Source organism: Catharus ustulatus, chromosome 4 (assembly GCF_009819885.2).
Source record: "Catharus ustulatus isolate bCatUst1 chromosome 4, bCatUst1.pri.v2, whole genome shotgun sequence".
Classification (NCBI taxonomy): domain Eukaryota; kingdom Metazoa; phylum Chordata; class Aves; order Passeriformes; family Turdidae; genus Catharus; species Catharus ustulatus.
Window position 1 is genome coordinate 12,916,981 of NC_046224.1, and position 24,170 is coordinate 12,941,150.

General features: G+C 39.0%; 1 protein-coding gene across 1 annotated transcript; it reads right to left on the minus strand.

Moving 5' to 3' along the window:
• Window positions 1-1,662: 1,662 nt before the first annotated feature.
• Window positions 1,663-23,037, minus strand: NAPEPLD (N-acyl phosphatidylethanolamine phospholipase D). Its single transcript, XM_033056975.2, is given in 7 exon segments — window positions 1,663-2,743; window positions 4,008-4,122; window positions 5,023-5,669; window positions 11,300-11,612; window positions 22,401-22,749; window positions 22,937-22,998; window positions 23,000-23,037. Coding segments are annotated over 7 exon segments (1,629 nt in total). The 5' UTR covers window positions 23,023-23,037; the 3' UTR covers window positions 1,663-2,623.
• Between the last annotated feature and the right edge of the window lie 1,133 nt (window positions 23,038-24,170).

Here is a 24,170-nt window from a genome sequence, read left to right on the forward strand (position 1 = left end):
ACAGAGTTTCATTGATGAAGAGAAAACACATTGGAAAATGCTTCTAAAACCAAACTACTGAAAAACTTTGACTACATAGAAACTAAAAAAGATGTCGGATGTAAAGGCTAGGAGAGTTTTCCACTTTGTTCCATTTTTAAGAGAACTGCATCACCTAAACTGTTACCATGTGTTTCATCTTTCTAATTCAATATACTCACTCTGCTTGTAAGGAAACATTACTATCTTCTCTTTCTGTAATGCAATAGATACTTATTTTCAGGTCACTTTGCAAATAGCTAAAACTGCAAGAAAAATATGACCTTGAAACTGTGACACACCATGCCCTGATCAATACAGGGGTAAAGCCACACATATCTAATTTATCCACATAGGTAGTTTTAACACACCAGGAATACAGTTAAGGCAGAAATAGAAGTTGGCATGATTCCCAGTCAGAAACTTGATAATTGCTACATGGACAGTGAACTTCCTTTTCTCCTTCTCACTGCTCTTAAAACACGGTACATTTTGTAATAAGCAAGCTACACTACAATCCCTTAATGTTTGCAAATGTTTTCTGCTACAGAATTAATCTGAGAAAAATAAAGACTAGGCCAGACACTAAGAACTTAGCCAGTCTCCTCTCCTAACAAGACATTAGGACCAGTATGTTCTAGGTATAACTGATACATGGTTTCTTAAGCTCAACAACAGAGATATTTAGATGTCCCTTTCCATGTTCTCCAACCTAAAAATAAGTTTCTCAAATATCTTTTTGATAGGGTTGATCTCTTAACCGTTGCTTTGACAGCTGAGAGAAAAAAGTGACCTTTTCTAAAAATACATGAGAACTTACAGTGTTACCTCAGTTTTCTTTTTCTGGCCTAGAAAGAATTATTTTTAAATGCTTTCTTCATAGAGCAATGCTGTTGAGATGTTTTGAAATCATGCAAGACTTTCCAATGTGCTTTTATGCACAGATGTCTCATTTTTTATCACCTACCCCACACACTTGGTGGAATCTTACCAGCACCAAGCAAAACATAATGGTCACCATTCTAGGTGCAAATGTTGTGAATTAACAGATCTAAACCAAAATATGTCATTACTGACATCTAGTTTCTGTTCCATGTAACTCAGTATTTCTCTGCTCTGTGGCTGCTTATCTAGGTATTCTGTATTTTAATTTCACTCTTTCTAAAGTACATAATTTTACAGAATAACATACTGATGATTATAAAAACAGGAAAAGAAAACAACCCACAACAAAACCAACCTTAATTTTAAACTTAAAATTCAAAGTACTTGAAATTTCTTGCAGCTTGGTGTCCTCCACAACATTACAAACAGCTGATATACACTGGATCACCCAAATTGTGATTGAAGCTGTTGTGCAAATACCAGAGACTTCCTCTGAAACACCCTCAACACTGAATAATAGGGTAGTTTTCAACCAGTTTTGGTAACTGTCTACAGTTAAAAGATTAGTTGTTCCTACCATGAAATCTGGTTTTCATTAGTTGCCAGAAGTTCATGCCTTTGAATAATTTGTCTTCTTTATATATATTTATCTTTGTGGGATATGAAAATAAAATATACATCAAGAGCAAAAACAACCCCAAAAACAACCCACATATGCCACAGACCAAAAGAAATCATAAACAAAACATGATGTGCCAATGAAATTACAAAGGAGAATAACAACCCTTTTTATTGGCAACAATAGGCTTTAATTCTGTAAATTAGCAAGACAATTTGATACAGACACATTTGGCCAAGTTTTATAACACTGAACAATGTTGTAATCTCTCATTCAACTTTAAAATTATAGGGAAGCTATTAGAAAAAATACCACAGCCCTTGCTTAAGACTTTCTACTGAAAAAAAAGGGTACTTAGAAAAAGGCTGAGTTAATGCAAGGACAAGCGACACTAAGAGATTTTTCCACTTCATGTGCTGCAATTGATGCATTCATACTGAACTTAAAAAACACAGACAAAACAATAAAAGTGTGCAGATACTCTGGCCAGCAGTTAGTTTTACACATCCATAATGCAATATTAAACCATCTCTCTCTTTAAAAGGCACATTTCTTTGATGTAAAATTCAGCTTCTGTGGTTCATTAATACATGAAGAGTGAAACAATTTTACCATGGTTGTGCTTTAATAACACAGCTGTATTGGAAGACTTGACCCCACAAAACATACAGTGAAGCTATCAAGGTGCAGGGCATAACTTGAAGACTAACAAGTCGGACATGACAGTCTAACAATGAATAATTCAAGTCAGCCATTAATCCTAAGAATATGTTCTGTGCTGAAGTTATTATTGCTGCTGCAGGTAATATGAAGAGTTTAAAAATATTTTTTTTAACAGTGGTGCACATCAGAGCAAGTTATTCCCAGACAACACTTAATATATAAACCACTTTTAGGTCACCTTCTAAATTTATAAACAATATAACTAGTAAAATTTGTCATGAAATTGGTATGCAAGCTTTAGTTCTGAAACAAAGACAAACCTGGCATTTAGAAATCCAATTCAATCTAAAAAATCTATTGTGTACATACATTATTATAGTATTGTAACATTAATTGCTCGTTCAAATCAAACAGGGCTTACAAGGAACTGACACTGTTTCAGTTTTCATTTTTATTCAAATTCCGTGATTCTCCATGGCGCAAGAGAAAGAAGTCATCTTTTTTCAAGCCATATCTTTCAAGAGCTTCATTCAATTTAATCGGAGGATCCAAGTAATACTGAAAAAAATGAGAACAATATGAGGGAAAAGATAACCACTGTAACATTTCTGAGGGAGAAAAAAACAAAAATCACTGCTCTAAAAAAGGAGGAGGAGGAGAAGGATATTTGTCAAATTAAAATGTCTGGGTTCATTTTAAGTTTTTGAACGATAAGAACACTGATTGACAGCTGCAGAGTAACGAGCAAGGCTCAACTTGTCAGCACTAGATCCCTCCAGAGGAAGCGCTGGCCGCCAGCAGCCGGTGCTTCGCCTCGCTCTGTGAACCCAGGTGCCAGCGCTCCTGAATGAACACTCGGCTCCTCACTGCGGCCCCTCTCCAGTAACTGCGCTCTGTTTGGTACATTTTCGAAAGGCATCGTCAAGGAGCAATCATCAGTTTTTGAGCTCCTAAATACACAGTAACCGCAGGCACTAGTAAGACAATTTATTGGAAACACTGGGGACAGGAAATGTTCTAGCCAAGCGTTTTGTGTTCTCTGCACACTCTGCCACGGAGCTGCATGATTACCTGGGAGGGAGCATAGACGGGACAGAACATTTGACATCAGGTGATCACACTATCAGGAATGAATTAGGAGGTAAAGTGATGCGACTGATGCAAAAAAAGTTCAAAAACAGCTACCAGACAACATCAAAGCAAATGTAGATAACTTCCTATTCAGTGCATCTTTAGTTGCTGTGAAGGTATCTGGGTAACCTTATTAGATCTGTGGACTTGTAGGGGGTGGGAGTAGAGGGGAATAAAACATTCAAAAAAAACCCATCAAAAACTCAGAATAACTCAATTTTTCATATCCTTTCTGGTTTTAACTTTGAATCAACTATTAAAAATACTTTTTATATATTTACTAGACAGACATAATTCATAAATACTGTATTGACCTACAGGCATGCAGTTCATGCTATCTCCAAGTGATGCACCACTCTTTTTATTACTGCATAATGTAATGTATAACACTGCATAATACTGCATGTGTCCTCATCTGTTATGTTCCTCAGCATCTGGATGTCAGAAATCCTCCACATTTGCTTCAATAACTCTGTACTTTCTTAACCATAGAAATATTTTACGTAATTGGTTATGAAAAGCTAAGCATTGTTTTGAACAGTAGTATATAGAGTTACAACTTTTCACTCATACAAAGTTCACATTTTAAGTTTACATTTACACATGTGTAGGTTAAACTGCACAAGCAAAGCTTCAGTAATGACTGTCTCGTCCTTGAAAATCTGAACTCATGTTTAGTGTTGCAATTTACCTCGTTTGCTAAAGCAAAGGTTCCCCAATGAATTGCTACAGACTTCTTTGCTTGAACATCAATATGGATTCTTACTGCTTCTTCAGGATCCACATGCTGGTATTTCATAAACCACCTACCAAAACAAAGAACCACTTTTTTGTGTCACCTAATTCAGTGCAAGATTTCTCCTTTACTTCTATTGCAAAGAACAAAAAGAAATATATGCTTGCCTAATAAAAAAACCTCATAAACATATACACCTGGACAACATACAGAACACTTGGGATCAGGAAACTAACATATACCAACAAACCCATCAAATAGCAGCCCATTTGTTGTACTCTGTTTTGGAAGCATTTTTTCTTATCTCTATTTTCAATAGGTTAAGGACATATTCCTAGTGCCCTGAGGCATTAAGGCCAAAAGTTTAAATCCATCCCTGAAAAAATTTTGTGCTAGCAGTACACACCAAAAAGTGTATGCTTCACAGATAGCCCAAGGGAACAGGCAAAACAGAAGAGAGAATTTGACAATTCTTGAAAGATACCGAAGTTTTACCACGCTATTTGGATTCCCATCTTTTTTTCCTCGCCCATAAATGCTTTCCTTCCAGCATTATATGAGTACTATTGCCCAAATGTTTTCTCCAAAAGGAGAAAAGTTTGCTCTCCTGAGCAAACAGATCTTTCATACTCTATAACCAAGTCATCCTTATCTCCAGGTAAGTTGCAAAATCAGGGTTAAGACTGAAGCAAGAGAAAAATGCAGCAAATGACATACACTGGAATGGGCTGGATTGAATGATGCTGTTTCAGAAAAAAAGGCACAGAGTAATTCCAGATTTTTACTCAACATTTTTAAGGGAAGAAAGACTGCTGATTCATCCTTGCTGTCCTTAAGTCTGAAGTAAAAACTCTAGAAATATCACACATACATTTTAATAAAGTACACCTATAGTTTTAACTTCTGGGTGCATTTTTTGTCATCAGTATGCAATTTCATTTAGGTATTTTGCGCAAACTCATTTTCCTACCTTGGCTCATAAGCTCCAATGGGGATGGCTGCAAGATCGAAAGGTCCAAACCTTTTACCTATTTGTTCAAAAGCAAAACAATATCCAGTATCTCCTGCAAAGAAAAACCTATTCCAAGGTCCCAAGACAGACCAGCTGCCCCAGAGAACCTTATTATCATCTGTCACAGTCCTTTTGCACCAGTGTTGGGAAGGGGTGAAGACAAAAGTTACCGCATCATGACCAGGGACACAGTTCTCCTCCCACCAATCCAGTTCAATCACATTCTCACAACCACATCTCTGCATCCACTGCAGGAGCCCCAGAGGCACAAACCAGCGCAGCTCGCTCCCGAAGCGCTCGTTCAGGCTGGCCACGGAGTTGTAGTCCAGGTGATCGTAGTGGGTGTGGCTGATCAACACCGCATCTATCTTGGGGAGCTGCGCCACCGTGCACGGGGGCCCTCGGAAGCGCTTGGGACCCAACAGCTGAATAGGGGAAGCTCTCTGGCTGAAGATTGGGTCAGTAAGAAATACAAGTTCATCCATTTCCACCATAACTGTGGCATGTCCCAGCCACGTGACTCGCATACCAGCTCCTGTTTTCCCAGCATCTTCTGGCGTTTGAACAAAGTAAGGTTCTAACAATGGAAGTTCTTTGTCAAGTTCCTGGCAGAAAAGAACACAATATGCATGAGAGATTTCAGAATGTACTTGGCCATGGAACAAAAACTGCATACAAGGCACAAACCAATATAGTCAATACTTGTACTTTGTTTGTGCTTTTATGCAGATAACTGCAACACACACCAGATGCCTTTTTAATGTCCATTTTCCCAGCTACTTCCTCCTAATTTCATTCTAGGTTTTTGCAACATTTACACTTTTCTGTCCAGAATGGGAAGAGAGTATTTCACCAGGCCAGGAGACCTGGTAGAGTCTGGGAGCATTGCAATGAAAGCACTGCAAGGCACTAACAACATCCCAGGAAAGGATTCCTCCACCTGAAAATGAATATGTATACACACACACACAAAGTGGTACTCAACAAATACTCAGGTTTAGCTTATGCAACTAAATGATGCATCCTCTCAAGTCCTAGCACAAGTAAGTCACAGGTGAAAGAAAATGCCATGTTCCCCAGCCACACTCCACAAAAGCTCTGTTCTTTTATCAGGCCCTCTCTCTGTCCTCATTATATCTAGAAGCAGCACACAAAGGTTAATCTCACTTGGCTACTGTTAGCTATTACAATTCTGCCTTCCCATCCTGCCAATAATTTAATGAACATTCATAAAAATAAAATAATTTTTAAAGATATACCTTAACGCACTTAGATATGCTTGGTTATGAAAAGGTTCCTCCACCTCCTTTCTTATTCCAGCTTGACAAGTTTTGCAGTCCCTACTTGAGTATGACAGGTCAGAGAACTGATCTGGCTGAACATTAATCCAGAGGTAAAAAATACACAGTTCTCTTTTTGATTGGCTCAAATTTGACTCTGTGTGTATCCTCAAGCTGGCACAAAGGAGGCCATGGCTGTACATTATCTACTGAAACTCACTGCCCAACCACCACTCATTCTCTCATTTTGAACCAGAGTTATGCTCTTCACTGCAGTTTGGTTGAAGTGCTAGCGCAGAAGTTTTATGTGTAATAAATAAGAGTTTTCCTATTAAAAAAACCCCAACCAATCAAAGAATCTTCTCAGAATTCCGGACCATCTCCAGTTTGGCCACAATGTGGCTAAGGCTCTCCTCCACAGCACTTATGGTCTGAACGCCTCACATCGCTTTAGAAGAATTTTCATGTGCTAGGGCAGCTTTTAGACTCCTGACACTCCCCTCCCTCATAATCACAAAAGTCCCAGTACTTCTGGTTCCAAGTCAAGTTCTGCCTGCCATGGTTGCTGCTCTCATTCTCTCAGCCTAGCACAGATTAGCACTATCAGTGAGTTTATACAGAGCTGACCTTGTGCTCCTTTAAAAGTCCAGCTGATGCTGTGACAGTTTAGGACTCCGGGAGTTGCCTTGCTAAACCAGTCCTGACAGCTTCAGGGAAGTTACTTTCTCCACAATATTTTATTGATTTGGAAGGCATATGTTGGGAAAACCAAAGCATGCACATCTCCATCTCCCTGCAATTCTGCTGTAAATAATAAAATATTCATGAAATTGCTTTTTCTGAGAGCTAATGGACAAGGCATGTTTACTGAAGAAGTTTCATTACTGTCTCCAGGAATGAGAAATAGATAACCTTCTATAAAGTTGAATATAAGGTTAGTACAATATAACCCCTTGGTTCATACAAGAAAAGTAGGAGTCTTATACTGAGATAAATGGGCTTCTCCAAGAAAGAAGCATCATTTTCCTACCTCTATTTCATTTTCAGTACATGGGAACTACACTGGCCACAGAAATCTGAAGCACAGAAGCATATATATTGTGACACTTCAATTTAAAAAAAAAAAAGGAAAGATACACAAAACTAACATAATATTCAAAAATGGAAATTAGGACAAACCAACAAATTACACATGGTAAAAATCAACAAATTTGATTATATCAAAGAAATAAAACTCAGATATAGAACCTAATAAATTGTCAAAATGCAATTTCGGTCGGTTGGTACATTTTTTAATAGAAAATGTTCTTTTTAAGTAGCTGGTTTTAGAGTTAGACTACAAATTTTCTCAGAAATAAATTAATTCACTTATTTTTGCTAGTATTTGGCACAAATTAGTTTTTAATTAGCATTATGCAATATTAATAAACAATATTAAATGGATGGTGAACTGGCCAATAGGCAGATGTGAACAATAAGTTCTTAAGTGGGACTCTGACATATTCTACCAAGTTTTACCTAGGGTACAGTTAATTTTCTTCCCAGTAGCACATATGGTGCTATGTTTTGGATTTGTGCTGGAAACAGTACTGGCAGCAGACTGATGTTTTAGCTATTGCTGAGCAGTGCTTACATAGCATCTCAGCCAGTTGACTGGGGCACGCAAGAAGCTGGGAGGGACAGAGTTGTGACAGCTGACTCCAACCCATCAGAGAGATATCCCACACCATATGACATTGCACCCAGCAGTAAAATGTGGGGTAAGGAGGAGGAGGTGGGGTACATTCAGACTGAATGTCTTGTCTTCCCAAGTAACTGTTACATGAGATGCAGCCCTGCTTTCCTGGGGATGGCTGAACACCTGCCTGCCCATGCAAAGAGAATTAATTTCTTAGTTGGCTTGTGCATGCAGTTTTTGCTTTACCTATTGAACTGTCTTTATCTCAACTCATAAGCAATCTGATTTTTCCCTTTCAATTCCACTAGGGTGCAAGCAGTTGTGGGTGGAAGTGAGCAGCTGACTGGGACTTGGCTGCCTAAAGCCACAACACATCTGCACTACTAATAAAGGCTTTACAGGGATGTCCCTGGGATTGACGCTATCAAGTATTTAGATTAGTCAATTTAAAGGTAGAACTAATCACTATGAAAGGCATTCGTAAAAGTCAGACAGGAAGGTTGATAGACTGATAGACAGAACAACTGCTATCCTGACCTATTTAAATGCAATTCCATTAACAAAAAACTCAAGACAAACCAAGAGCACAAAGGCAGTGTAACTTGTGGATCTTGTACAGAGCTTGGGCTGTTCAGGCTTGTGATACACAGGCCTCTGATCCAAACCAATGATTCCTTAGAGGATGAGATCAGAAACCAGGCACGTTCTCGGTGCATGTGATTTGTTCTTGGAGCTGTTTGGTTTTGTTTTTTTTTTTAGTATTTTACAAAAGCACATCAAAATCACCTTTTAAAGCAATAAGCAATACTCAACTCATAAGATTTCAAATGAAAATACAACTTCTATTAGCAGTATACTTCACATGAAATACTTAAAACTCAGACGACAGGATAAAGCTATATAATGAATGAAATACATATCTTATGGAACTTCCATCCTGCTATAATACATTTTGTTCTGTCAGACTAACCAGAAACATATTAAAGCTAGAAGAATTATAACAGATTTTTGAAATACAGCAATTATGTCAAATCAGCTACCAAAAGAAGTAAAACATGCTTAATACTGTCTTGCCTTCATTACTCAAGTAATACAAAAATTCCTCCTGTTGTGTGTCCCTTCCCCCTCCCTGTTCTTCTTTCCCTTCTAATGCAAAGCAAGAAAAAACACATGACAGGCTTTGGTGAGACTAGCTGATTAGCTTGGGATTTTTGGCGCTTAGTGCATACTGGAATACCACGGGATTTTACAGAAGTGAAAACAAAACTGCTGATGCAACAACTAATAATTAAAGATCCTCCAATAGCACTGAATAAAGTTATTAATAAAGCCTGCAATGAAAATACAGGAAGTCCATGCATTCTGGATAATGATACAGGCTCATTGTGAAGGCATGATTATAATACATATAGCTTTTCCACAGTGAAGCACAAGCACATATCCTGGATAATATGCTCATTTTTACATACGCAAAGCACTTGGTACAGATAAACTGAACCTGCACAGCATAATAGCAACTCAATTTGGAAACTGAAACAAGAGCTTCAAGGATATGCCATCTAGCAGTGACAAATAAAGTATGGAGCCCTTAGTTTGAATCTTAAACAAGCTCAGATGCACAAAACTGGTTGAAACAAGCATCAAAATGGCTGAGTGCATTTCATTAATCCATATCTAGGTTTTGCTGTTTCTGATTTACTTCACCAAACTCCTGTATAATTGCAGGTACCTAATTAAATTATTTCCTCTGCAAAAAAATAGAATCAGCTCTTAGTTACTGGGTCAGAGAGATGGCTTTTCAAAAAGTACCTTGTTGATTTCTTTGTGATCATTCTTTATTGTAGGGATGAGCTGCAAATTAAAGGGGAGTGCTGCAGTTCTGCACTCCATCAGCATGCGGTATGCTCTGCACTCCACAGTACACCTCAGCATTGCCTTCGAGGGACTTCAGTCACTGCCCAGGTCTCTGACTGGCACTGGGAAGACATGGAGCCAGTTCTACACATACCAAATAGGGCAGCAGTCAAAGGCAACTGAACACATCCAGGGGTGAATTTCATGAAAAAGTGGCCAGCACACTGTCTAGAAAGCTGTACACACTGATGCAACCATTGTCACCACAATGAAGACACCAAATTTTAAAAAGTAAATTGCTGGAAGGGATTGCAAGACTGACACAAGTTTGCTGTGCTTCTAAGTTATTTATTATTATTATTATTAAATTACAGCCAAGATTATTTGTTCCTTAAACACCCCCAAACCTCTGACCATCACGCATTAATGCTTGACATGGCTTTCCTGCCCATAAAACTGATAGAATTCCTTCACAGGTAATTCAGGTAAGACAAAACAGAAAGCTCTTTCCTAAATACTGGCTGTGAGATTTATAGCTTGTGCATACCTTCTCGCATGCTTAAAAAGCATTATTAACACCTGTTTCTTAACAAATACTGTCCTTGGTTGTGCACCCTTCAGCATGGTATTTCTGAAGCACAGTCAACACATCAGAAATGCACTGAGAAGTAATTCTGTCAAAACCTAGTCATCTTCATACCTCTTGTGACCATAAAGATAACCCATGGCTTTCCAGTATCCATTACTTGTCATGGAAAAGAAGCTTCTCCTGTCTCCTACATATATAATACCTGAGAAAAGCATTTCACCAAGAACAAATAACAGTGTTACCCAGTAAACTGCCACTGTACTTTAAGTGTTTCAGTACAAATACTTGGTCAGGTTAGTTTTAACATATGCAATTTTTTCTCCTGGTGTACTGAAACAGAAAAAATAGAATTGTATCTTCTTAAGTAGGTGACAGAAACTATTACATTTTCATGCAAGAGATGCAACATATGTATTAAATTGCCGTCTGGAAAAAAAGGCAAAATTTAAAATATTAGCTATGTCATGAAATAAGCTATTTCATGCAACACAAATTAAATTAATAGTATGCTTCATAAGGCAACATCTATTAAAAAGGAATGGTCGTAACTGGTTTATGACTCAGCTAGGGGGCCAATTTTTTGTTTTTATAAATACAAACTGAGCTGTACAAATTAACGCATGTGGGACTAACAAGGAGACAAAAATTAAAGAGGTAGAAAGTATTAACCCACCTTTTGAAAAGAATAAGATATCAATAAAATCAGAAAAGTAAGACTTAGAAAAGCCTCCAGAAGATGCCTAATGAGTATTAGTTAGAAACTGTCCTATTTTATTGATTAGAGCAGAGGTAAAAGCAGTCTTAATCACAAAAGTAAAACATGGAAGTATTCACCTGCTTTGAGCGTGGCACATTGCTGTTATTTTTTTCCATGAAGGACCATTTCAAAATGTTTAATAAGGTTGGTGATTTCCATGTTGGCCATGGGTTGACAAATCTCCCATCTTTGCCCCTCTTTGATTTTGTTACATCCTCTTCTAATCTGTAGTCCAGCCTGAAGCTTTTTCTGAAGGTCCTGGAAGAATCATTGCCCCCGGAACCTCGACCCGAATTCTGACGTTTCCTCACTGCTTCTTTAGGGTACTGGTTACAGGCAGTTGAAGGCTGGTCTTCGTCTGTGTTCTTATCCATACCTTTTTCAGGAGAACTAAACCAAATTTTAAATTAATCAATATTTTCTTGGTCCAGCATCAACATTCATAAGACTGAATATTCTCACACACATTAGAAACAAGCCCACCTTTCTTGTCGTATGATCTGCTGTATTTTTTTTATCAACAAAATATGCTTTTAAAACAGTTGCTATTACACAAAAGACTTGAAAAACATGCTGTGGCAAGTAGACATGAGGGCTCTTTGTAGTTCAGGCTGAATTTTACTCCCTGGAATGCACAGCTTCAGATACTAACACTATTATCTACCAACTGCAATAGTGAGGGGGGAAGGGTTCCTTAATTTACATTTTGGAAGAATAGCCATTCCTCCTGAAACTTATGATATTTAGTGCCTGATGTAATACGATCCTGCAAGTCTGTGCAAGAGACACTGGAACTACACCATACCTTAGGATTTGCCTATACAGTGACTTAGTTTTGTAGTAGAAACAGCAGTCTTGTGTAGCATTACTAACACTTTACTTATACCAACACACATGCAGGAAACTCAGAACACAAAAGATATTTGACACTGTTTTGCATTTTGTCTAAAACAAATGAAAAGTTCATTATAAAAAGTAAATAACTGTTTTGAATACGATTTTGGTGCACATTTAACTGAACTGACTGGTGAGAGGTCACAATTGAAATATTTTAAATCACAGCTGCAACGTTCACTCTTAATTCCATTGTGAGATAAAGAAAAGTGAGAAAATAAGTGAGAAAAACTTACTTCTATGAAGTCACGATTCTGGTACATTTCTTAGAAAACTACAACCTCAGTAGTCAGAGTCTCTTATTCCAAACTGCACTTAAATGTTACAGACTTTACAAATATCATCAAATTACACCCAAGGTAGAAAAAAGCAAATATCCCTATTTTATTTTAGAAGCTGCCAAAGTAATTAAATTGAATCTAAATGCTTCAATTTTTTCTATTTACTTTCAATTGAAATCTTGAAAGTAAATACCCTGTTCTGTTACCTTTTAAAAAAACAGTGGTTACAGTTCAATGAGTGCACAACTTCCTGGCATTAACAAATTCTACCTGATCAAAACTGGAAGATGACTAGTAATGAACAGACAGCACTACTTAAAACTTAGGTGCAGGAATAATTTTTAATAACAAATTGTGAAGTTTGTCCTGTGGAAAACTCTACACCAGATGTTTTGGCCTATCTACTGTTTCAGTAACTCAAATACTCGGACTTCAGCTGTACACTCAGAAGCGTTGGGCTGATGTAGCCAAGGCAGCCCATGCAAACAACATTGTCAGAGAACAGCACTGAAGCTCACAGTTTTCTTAGAACTCTGCCCCCTGTAAGCTCAATTACAGGGAAAATTAAATATATTGCTCACTGCAACATTACAGCTAAGATATTACACACGTGTCAGCAAACTGAACCCAAATGCATTTGCTGATGATGCTCCAACTTCAAATGCAGAGTCCATTTCTGCTATTTCAGCAGTAGCTGACGACTAAACACTAAGTATGGTATCAGCTACAAAGAATACAACTATCGATAAGTATTGTGAAATTTCCTTAACAAAATAACCATTATTGTGCCATACAGTAGAGATAAAATACCAACACATCAAAATTCATTTCTAATAAAAAAAGCATGAACACCACTCAGAAAACACGGCTGATAGATTTTTTTTTACCCCTGCTCACAATCTTATTTTATGTATTTGCTTCTCTACTCCTGTTTTCCTGCAATTTTACTGAAACCACTCCACTTATGTATTTCCTATTTAGCATTAGGATACCACATCTGCATCATAATTTAAATTTAACTGTTGATATTTATAGGATTTTTTCCTCTAAACGTTTACCAGAATCAGCCTTCAATTAAACATTTGACTTAACCTATAGCATTTTAAGCAGACGTAAAAGGCAACACAAAGAATCAGTGCCACAAAAAGGCAGGCAGAATACCCAAAAAATGATACTGGATATTTTAACTATTACTTTAACTTAAGGGTTGGGTTTGGGGTTTGTCTTTTGCATTCCTCAAAGAGCATTTTCAGTGCCAAGTTAGTTTATTAATTTAGCAAAGCACACAGACATAAAACAGCTACTCTTTTAGAAAACATCATAAAAACAAATCATAAAAGTTTAATCAGATAGGTACTTAATTCCAGGAAATTATTCTCTTAACATCTCAGATGTCTGATTTTTTAAATACATATAACTACTATAATTATTGCTTCTACAAGACATTTTATATTAGAGACTGGAGTGCCTAAAGTTTTATTTTTAAGCTTCTGTTTATCTATTCATTCATCTCTAAAATAGGTGAATTTTGCTTAAATCTTCATATAAACCTTTGATCTTATCCTGAAAGTACAAACCCCTAGGGGAATCAGGGATCGACCATGCTGATTAAACAAAGACAATGCCAAAGCATTTAAGGCACTGCAGGTATCTATCTGTCTGCCAACATATTTTCCACATGATGCACATATATTACTTTCATTAGTATTCCATAAGCAACTGAAGGGATAAAAGACCTCAGTGCTCACAGAATACTTTAAACCTTTTACATGCATAAGAAAGGGAGACATTTACAATTGGTTAAATTATCCCTGATGAACTGTAGATTCCTTTGAAGTATCAGCCTTGCCAGATAATTTCTGCTCCATCTAAACTGATTAAATATATCCTACAATATTCATGACATTGTTTTCTTATATAGAAGAGGAAGATGATAATTTCTTGAAAGTCAGATATCATTAGTTTAAAATAAAACTCAACCAATTATTAGTCCAAGGAGATTCTTATGCTTTTGCAATAGAAAGCCTCTACAGACAAGGAGATTTGGCAGGTATACTTTAAATAATAGAAAATACCCAATCACAAATCACAGTTGATTTTTCTGGCAGCTTTCCTAAATTCTTCCCAAGCAAAAATAATAGTTTGGCACTAGAAACACTAATTTAAACTCTTGAATGGTGGCAAAAATTATGAGCTATAGAGATATGAATATCAAACTGGAGTAGAATTCTGTTCACTAAGGAGGGATGGAGGGAAGGGATGACATGCCTGGTGAATATTTATTGTTATGTAAAGTTCTACATGAAATCTTTTTATACTTTTAAAAATCTTTTTATACTTTTAAATATACAGAAAAGCGACTATTCTACATAAAACCATTCAACAGCTTTCCTGGCAAATGGAACCCATCCTTCAGGATGAGGTGACCTACCCCTAACAGAAAGTGCATTGACACTTTTTGTAAGAGGGGTTCAGGAGAGACACAAGGCAACCACCCTCTTTCTCCATCCTCAGAGATCCTTTGTTCTTTCAACTTAATCCAGAAGAGGAAATGGACCAAGCCATACAAACTTATAAAAAAGACATTAGTCATGCCAAATCCACAAGGCCAGAAGGTGTTCTAGACAGAGGGGAAGAACACTACTGGCTGATGAATGAGATGAAGTAACATGAATCAAAATGCAGAGCTCATATATCAGGTTTTTGGAAGAGTGAAGCTGTAGATCTGGCAAGATGTGGCATGGAAAATCCATGTCTGACATCCCACTAAACTGGCTTACACCTGTAAACAGGATATAGCCCTTAGGACAACAGGTTTTGGCTAAATGGTTTATTTTAGATTTGCTTATATAACTGAAAATTTAGATACAAATATTTTGGTTTTGAGCCTTGTGTTTATTTAGGAAAATAACAAAAACTTAACTAAATATTTTAATACTCCCTGTTTCAAAAGAAGGATACAATAACACTACAAGATGCATTCTCCCGTTAAAATTTTTCTTTTTAAGTGGTCTTTTAAACATAGCAGAGCTTCAAGTCAAAGTACTTGAACATAGGCATAAAATATATTGTCTTCACCTTTTCTTCCACCCAGTCTCCTCTAACATCTGCTGCTCCATAAATGAAATGGATGTAGTTCTCCCTACTAATCATAGAGCCATGCACAACTAAGAGCCATACTACTAAGCATCAAGCTGGCCAAAACAGACTTACACTTTTCTACACAGAAATGTGGTCCTTATTTAACAAATCCATTGGCCTGAAAGTTTAAGCATTACTATGAAGCTATGGTTTACTGAAACACAACAACTTCTCCAAAACTTTAAAACTGCCTGGTAAACATTCCATAGCTTCCAAAATACCTTTAATTTCTCTGCTTTTTTGAAGTAAAGGGTTTGGTTCATTTTTAATCACTGTCTCTCTGGGTAAACTACATCCACAACTAGGCAGCATTAATGATCACCTAGAAGGGACAGCAAATTGCCAGCAAACTCACACCACTGCAGCCTTACCAGAACAAGACTGAGCTTTCTCCATACACAGCTACACAACTCTGAAGTTTTCTTTGATTATACATATTTTTAATGACTGCAAAAAACATGCATTCTGGTTTGAAATAAAACAAAAAATTGTTTCAGTTAGAAGGAAAGGTATTTGCAAATGCTAGGGACCATGTAAGTAATTGGTTCCCACAAGCTTTACTATCAAATGACTTCCAGCTAAGTTTTGGCTCTGCTTTTATTTTTCCTTCAAGTTTGAAATTGGCTGCTTTAATTAATGAACAGTTTGAGACTGGAAAATTCTGAGTGCATTTAAACTTTTATTGTGCAGTACTTCAAGCTGTTCCATCTCACCACTGTAGACTTACCAGAACAAGAACCTGAGTTTTCTGTGAACTGTATACTGCTACACATTTTGAAGTTTTCTTTTACTATGCCTATTTTTTATCATTGCACAGCAGTTACACCAGCAATTATTCCAGACACTCTTGTAGTCAGGATTTCACACAAAGATCTCTCAAGTTTGCATTAGCTGATCTGCAAATACTTCTATCATTCGAATTACATTAAAAATCCATAGTAGCAAGTGTTGCCAAAATTTTCATTCAACAGATCTCTAAGTATCCTGATTCTACACTGTCTTTGTGTACTATTCAAGAAAGACTAATAAAAGAATTGATAACAGAGAAAGGAATAGTTCTTTCCATAAAAGGCCTCATGGAATTAGAAAAAGTCCTTTATCATTTTTATCTAGCTTTGAGGATCAACAGTAAAACAAAGTAAAGTTTTATTTAGACATCATGGAGAAAATCAAGACTAGTTACAAATAAAAAAAAGGTGAGGCATCTACCCATGGTCATCTGTTGTTAGGCTTATTCTTTAGCAGCTGTATTACTTAAGCAGCCACTACCATGAGCCAATCAATTTCTGCCCTCACTACTCACCCAGGCTCGCAAAAAACAAATACTTTTGTCCACATGATGAACTTGTATAAGAAACTAGTCTAGCTGACAGTGACTTCTTACCTTACCATCCCTAGAGAAGCACTTAATTTTCACCTACATCACTGAGCAACCATGCAAGTGTTTATACCAACAAACTGGTTAGGACAGGGAAGGGTGAGAACAGGAATATATAGCTGTAAACAAAAACTACTTATGCCAGCACTGGTCTAAAAAAAAAAATGAATTAAGTACCCTCCATTCAGAATTCACTGTGCAGCTCAGTTACATGTACCACCAAGTTAGGTTCAACAATTCCTCCTACTCTTTCATTTTCAATCTATTCCTTTCCAAGGTTTCATTTATGCTTAGTACTGATGATGCTGCAACTCTCCATTTACCTCCTCAGATAGTAATGTTTCATATTATAACCAAGCACATTCAAAAGCTACCTGCCACCCACAAGGCAGCCCACTCCCAATACTACACATTCCACCCCTATTTTTCTGGTATTCATTAGGGGAACTAAACCAACAGAAAGTTATTCATGCCTATCAGCTACACCTTTACATGCCTCTGGATACAGATGCAAATAGGCCTTAGAGTCAGGGCCATCAGTAGTCCCTGGAGCAAATTATTTCTCAATGCCGGGTTAAATCTGACCAGCTGCAGGCATTGTATCAACTGAATAAAGATCCTGGATCTGGGACAATACATAACTGCTTTCCCTTTGCTTCCAGGTGCCCCAGCTGGAATATCTCTGTCCAATATGAGCATTCTGTAGTCCCCAAACATGTCTATGATCTGTGATATGATAGGAGATTTTTGTTACACGCATATTCTGTTTAGGTTGTGATCCCTGATATGACAGTAGCTGTCCACAGGGACACTCAGCAGAACAGAGATGACAGACCCATGAGCCAATTTCTTTAGCGATACAGGTCCTTAAAATAAATTATTTTCCTCTCTACCATCATCTTTTACTGCAGTCTTGAATAAAAGAACCCAAAAGTTGGCTTGTGGCCATCACATTTGAAAGAGCAGCCTAGACTATCATTATGATTAAGCACAAGAGCAGTGTAATTCTGTGGTATTGCTGAAGCAGTCACCAAAGGCAAGCTGGAGTCAAATCTCCCTACACCAGAAAGGAAATTGCTTTCCTTTGCTCTCCCTAAACAACTAGTTTCATATGACTAGTTAATTTATAGGGAAGAATGTTGAAAGAACAAGAGCTAGAATCAAAGTTTTCTTACCTGCCCTGCAGGACTGAGACTACCACACAGACAAGCAAGGTTTGTGCATTACAGCTTGTTGTGGTACACAAGACAATACCCGGGTCACAAAGCAAATGCAGTCAATTTTTAAATGGAAAAAAAAAAAAAATGCAGATGGCATATGCACACAGATGTTAAGGTAAGTCATGGATTCCATCAGAAACTACAATCTCCATGGATGGCCCTTCACACTTAGATGAAATTTCAATAAAGCTTTCCCAAAAGAGCAAACATGAAACTTGTACTAACCCAGCTCCAGAATCCAGAGCCCAGTTTTAGCCTTCTGGCACCAGCTGCACTTGTGCAACTATTTATGCAAACGAGTAGTTCATTAGTTTCAGTTGCTTACTGATATGACTCCAGTTAATGACAGAGGCTCACCTTGCCAGGTTGGGGTTTACTGTTACAAATAACTGCCAAACTTTGAGCATTTAAAAACACACTTTAGCCAATCCTGTGTGTTACCAGCCTCTACATCTTGTAGTTTGTATTTTAAGTTATGATGCCATTGAAGCTGTTAGCGTATGTTTTTCCTAACCAAGAAAAAGTTTTAAAATACTACAAGCTCACACTCCATCCTAAGGGTAAAGGTTTTCCATCTAACATCTTAATGTCAAGTAGATATGACTAAACCCAAATGCTATTACCCATAATGAAATTAAGGTTCCACTTGAACATGCTATGGGACAAAACTGATTTCCTCTGTAGCATGTGTTTAGAGAGGCAATGTAAGAACTGTTTCCATAAAAAGGCACAGAAATCACGTTAAGGTTTTGATGCATAGGATCCAGAGTTCATTTATCATCAACTCTGGCACTTTTATGTGTGCAATTGCTATCTCCACCTCATTTACCAAGTCTTTTAATTTTCTTTTTAGCTTGTCTCCCCATGCTAGAAAGGAACAAATACCTACGTAAACTTCCTCTAGACTCACACTAAGAATAATCCTTTAAAACGCTATAAAACTTCAGATGTCCAGGAAGTGTAGCTACACCCGAGAACTCCATTTTATTTTTAAGTTAATAAACAGTCATAAAATTTTGTTTATATTCATATTTAAAGGCTTGTCTATTTTGATTCCTTCTTTTCAGTTCAAAGTCCAGGCACATGGGGTCCAATGTAATTTGTCTGCAACATGAAAATACTTCCCTAAATTCTTTCTTTTCTACTTGATTTTCAATATAAAATCAACTTTTGCTTGTCCTAACAACATTCTCTCTCTTGCTCTATGTATGTACATGCACTCCATATGCACATGGATCTTACAGAACTATTCATAACATTTGAATTCAAACTTACTGAAATCCAAGCAAATAATTTCCAGGTCAGTTAAGATAAGGAATTGAAAAGTTTTTCTTTGTTGAAATAGATGCTTTTCTTCAATGCACTTATTCAAAAACCAGCCTTAACACAAGTTAAGCCAAAAGGTCACCAGCCTTTCCAAATAATGAAAGTTCTGAACATCCAATCTTTATATGGAAAGCCAGAAAACACATCCAATATAGCACCCTTTTAGTTCTTTAACTGAAACACCCATTTCAAGAAGAAATTTCAAGGGGCAGTACACAGACACAGCAAAACATCAACACTCAAGGAAACTGGAAACATCACGAAACGTAAATGCTTTCCATTACACCCTTTTTTCCTAAATATAAAGAGCCTTTGATTCCACCCCACAACTCTAAATTCCAACGTCTTCGTATACTCTAAACAAAATGCAAAGTGCTTTGGTTGTTAGTCAACAACAGAAGTTTTTAATACTAGAAGTTGTGTGGTTTGAATTTTTCTTCTTATGGAAGAGTCAAGGCATACTTCAAACACAAACATGAGCCATCTACTAATTTTCAAGGCACCATCCTAAACACGTAGGTGTTTTAAGGAGACAAAGTGTTTCATGTAAACACATCTTAATAGACACACAACACCACACTATTGCCAGAAACAGCTGAATATCACTGAAACCTTCCCTCAAAAACCAGTACAAAGCATGACAAAAATATTTCCAAATATTTTAAGCAATAAAACCTGTTATTCTATCATAATCCTTACTCACCATGCAGTAGGACTTACAGCTCCAACCACAGTAACAGGTCTTACGGAAGAGGTAACTCTTGACAGAAATTCTTTAACACCCAATTTCTCATTCACACATCTTATCAAACTTTGTTTTTCACAACAGGTGCACGATGGCAGCACGGTTTTCACAGTGTCACTTGGCAACGCCCAGCTCTCTTTCCTGAGTAGCTTTGCCAGGTTCATCTGCTTGGGCACAGCTGTAGGATACTCAAACCCAAACGATCCCTTCCTTGTACCACTGCTAAACACCAAGATGTTACAGGCCAAGAGTATACAACACAAAACTTCTTTCTTAGACTTTCTAAGAATATTTAAACTAAGTGCAACATTTAGTTTACAGAAAAATCCTTCTTACTCAAATCTTTAGGCACAAGGTGAGCAAGTGATTTTCCATAGTCCTAGCTCTGAATGTATTAGAAGTAGGGCTCACACTGCCTATAAAGTTAAACCTATAAAGTTAAAGCAATAGACTGAAAAAAATTAAAAGGAGATCAGGAAATTATTCACAGATGTGACAAAAAGCAAAACTAATTTCACTGCAGGTGTTACATATGAAGATACTAAATAATATAGCAGTATTTCTGTTTTTCTCAACACAGACAAAATAATTGTCTTTCTTTTTGCTGAAAATAACTTAAAAGCTATTTCTCAATGAATAATTAACAGTTTTGGTTCGATTTTGAGCTTATAAAGGCTGAGGAAATAGCTATTTCTCCAGGTTATTCCTTAAATCTACTTAGTTAATGCAAGTGAATAAAATAACAATGGATTGCTTCCTCTTATAACTTTTGATTTGAGGCCAAGCAGAAGCTGAATAACTGTTATTTATATTTTAACAGTTTCACTGTCATCCTGCACTTCCTCCTCTCCCAAAAACAACTCTCCATCATAACTAAACAAAACACAGCTTTCCAACGTCTAGGTATTAAAAATTTCCCATTATTTTTTATAATACGCATTTCAGTCTGAGATAATTTGGAGTATATTTGAAAACAATTGTTACAATAAATCTTAAATTATTAAGAAAAAAGAATATGCCCGTCTTCCTCAAAATGTTATCTAAAAACAAGATGAGCAACCTACTTTCTTAACTGATACAGCTGCTACCATAAAAAAAATAAACAACCTCCTTTCAAAGGTTTTTTTGCCATAAAACTGGTTTTCCTGTCACTATCTTTAATTTTGATGCCACTTTAGTTGGTGCAGTTTGAAAATGAAAACAAAAATACTTAAGTACAAATAGTACTTTCCTTTAAAAACTAAGAACTTGCTTCAAAATCGCCATTTAGCAAATGGAAGAAATCATAATCGTCACCAGAAAAAATATTTCTATATAAGTTCACTAATTTTACTGCATGCAGACAACACTTTCCTCAAATCCTTGACAGAGATAATTGACAATCATTGAGATTATTTGGCTGCACTAATTACATTAAATGACCTCCTTAATATCCTCTACTTCGCACTATACAATGCGAACCCCCTTCTCACGGCAATAAACACCTTTCGTGCTTCCTCTTCAAAAGAAAACATTCTCCAAGCCCCCGACACTATGAAGCGGATTTTTTTTTGTGTGATTATATAACTTGTTTCTTTCGGAGCGCTGCTGCAGCGTTTTACTGTGAATTGACAGCAACGAAAGCCTTGCGCTGGGAGCGAACGCAGGACTTGGTTCTTGCGGGGTTTCTTTCACCGGTGCGAAAGGATCCCCCGCTCGCAGGTGGTTTCGGAGCTGGCGCCCGCCGGGGTCTGTGCCCAGCCAGGGCGGCAGGCAGGGAGCTGGGCAGGGGCTCACGCCGAGCTCCGGGGACAGCCGGGCTGTGCCGCTCCTCCCCGGCCGGGAGCCGGGCTCGCCAACTCCACCACCTCGCCCGTCCACCCGCGAACTTTTCCGAGCGAGTGCCCGCGCCCGCTGTACCCTGCTCCCACCGCGTCCTGCAGCGGCTCAGCCCAGTCCCCCCACACTCACCGGCGGGGCCCCGGTACCGCGTGTGTGTCTGGAGAGCCCCGCTGGCGCGCTCGGAGCAGGTGCTCCGCTCCTCCGGCCGCCAGCCGGGCTCTGACAGCGGCAGCCCGGGCAGTGCCTCCTCGCCGGACGGGCACGGGGCGGGAGCCGCCGCTCGGCTCGGCCCGGTTCCCCCCTGCCCACAGGAAGGCGCGGGGGCAGAGACCCCCGGCCCCAGAGCGCTGCTGCCGCTGGAGCGCCGCTCACCTCCCGGGCTGCTGCTGCTGCCGCCCCTGAAGAGTGTCATCCCTCTTCTCCTCCTCCTCCATGGTGCCGCTCCACCCCTTCCACGGCGGCGGCTCTGCAGGTCTCCGATAGGAGCTGTTGAACGGCTGCGGCATTCCACCTGACCAGCCCGCTGCCGAGGGCAGCGCGACGAGCTGCAGGGAGCATTTCCACAGCGCCCGGCGCCCCACCATGGCGAGCGAGGGTTCCGCGGCGTTCAGCCCTTCACGGTGGCGAGCACAGGTCACCACACATCCTGGCCCTTCACCGTGGTGAGCACAGGTCACCACACATCCTGGCCCTTCACCGTGGTGAGCAGAGGTCACCGCACCTCCCTGTTCCTCACCGTGGCGGGCACGGGCTGCATACAGCCCGGCCCTTCACCGTGGTGAGCAGAGGTCACCGCACTTCCCCGTTCCTCACCATGGCGGGCGCGGGCTCCATACAGCCCGACCCCTCACCGTGGTGAGCAGAGGTCACCGCACCTCCCGGCCCTTCACCGGGCACGGGCTCCCCACAGCCGGGCCCCTCAGCGTGGAGCGGCGCCGATAACAAGATGGCGGCGGGGGGCCGTGTCTGGGGGTACGGGGAGCCCCGGAGCCATGGCGGGACAGCGGCCCAGCTGCCGGCGCGTTCTGCCCCTGCAGGCCGGACTGCTCCTCGGCACCGCGGAAAAGGAAGCACTCAGTTGTGCTCCTGGCCGGTTCCCGTTTGGGAGCACGAGAATGCTCCGACCGCCAGGTGCTGCGCTGAAAAGTTTGCTGGGCTGGGTTCTCTCAGCAGTCCGGGTACTGCCGCCACAGCCCGCTCTGCAGGCACCCGCATCCCTGCGGCCTTGGGAAGGTAAAACTCGTGTCCAAGTCACTTCACGTGCTGGGTTACCACCATCCCCTCACTCCCTGCTCATGTCTGACAGAGGTTTCCAGACTATGGTCTGAGAAGTAGGCATTTTGAGGCACCCAACCCAGAGGAACTGGTTCTCAGAAATAAATGTGTATTTTTAAAATATTTCCTTACTTCCTGAAGGACAATGGACGATAAAGAACAAAGCTATGCAGGTGTGATGTGAAAAACGTTCCATATTATCTAGCAGCAATACGAAATCTAAGACTACCTCTGATAACATGTTTATGTACAGTTTATCTTGAAGCTTGGGACTTGACATATGGTTCATAGATAAAGAAGTCCTATCTATGTTCAAGGCCAAAGTTTTCAATGCATGCCCCGGGAGAGTAGAAATATGGGCCTTACTCCTTTGTTATCTCTCATTCTCTTAGTGTCCTTAAGGTAAAGGAATGATAAAACTATCCAGATGCCTTGTTCTGTATGAGTTTTCTGTGTTCTTTACATATTGATACAGATATATATTAGTTGTTTATGGTCAGGAAGATTTGCTGACCAGAGGAAATTCCTAATTTATTTCTTACTTCTGCCCCTTCTTGCCTGACATTTCTCGATCATTTGATCTACCACTAATTCTAATCCTAAACTGGCCTTGTAGCAATGGCTTTTACTCATAATTATTAAACACAAATCTATATTGATTGAAGTTATTTCTACTGTTACTTTATGGAGTCTAAGATCTCCTGAATGAGTTAGCTGATAAAGCTGTTTGGATCAGTGACCATTAATATTAAATAATTACTGCCTATGTATAGAAATCTGTGTAAGCCATGGGTAGGTGCCTCCAGGCTGGTAGTAGCTGATTGCCAGCTTCAACTGAGTATCTCCTAGTAGGCAGCCCTGGCTCCA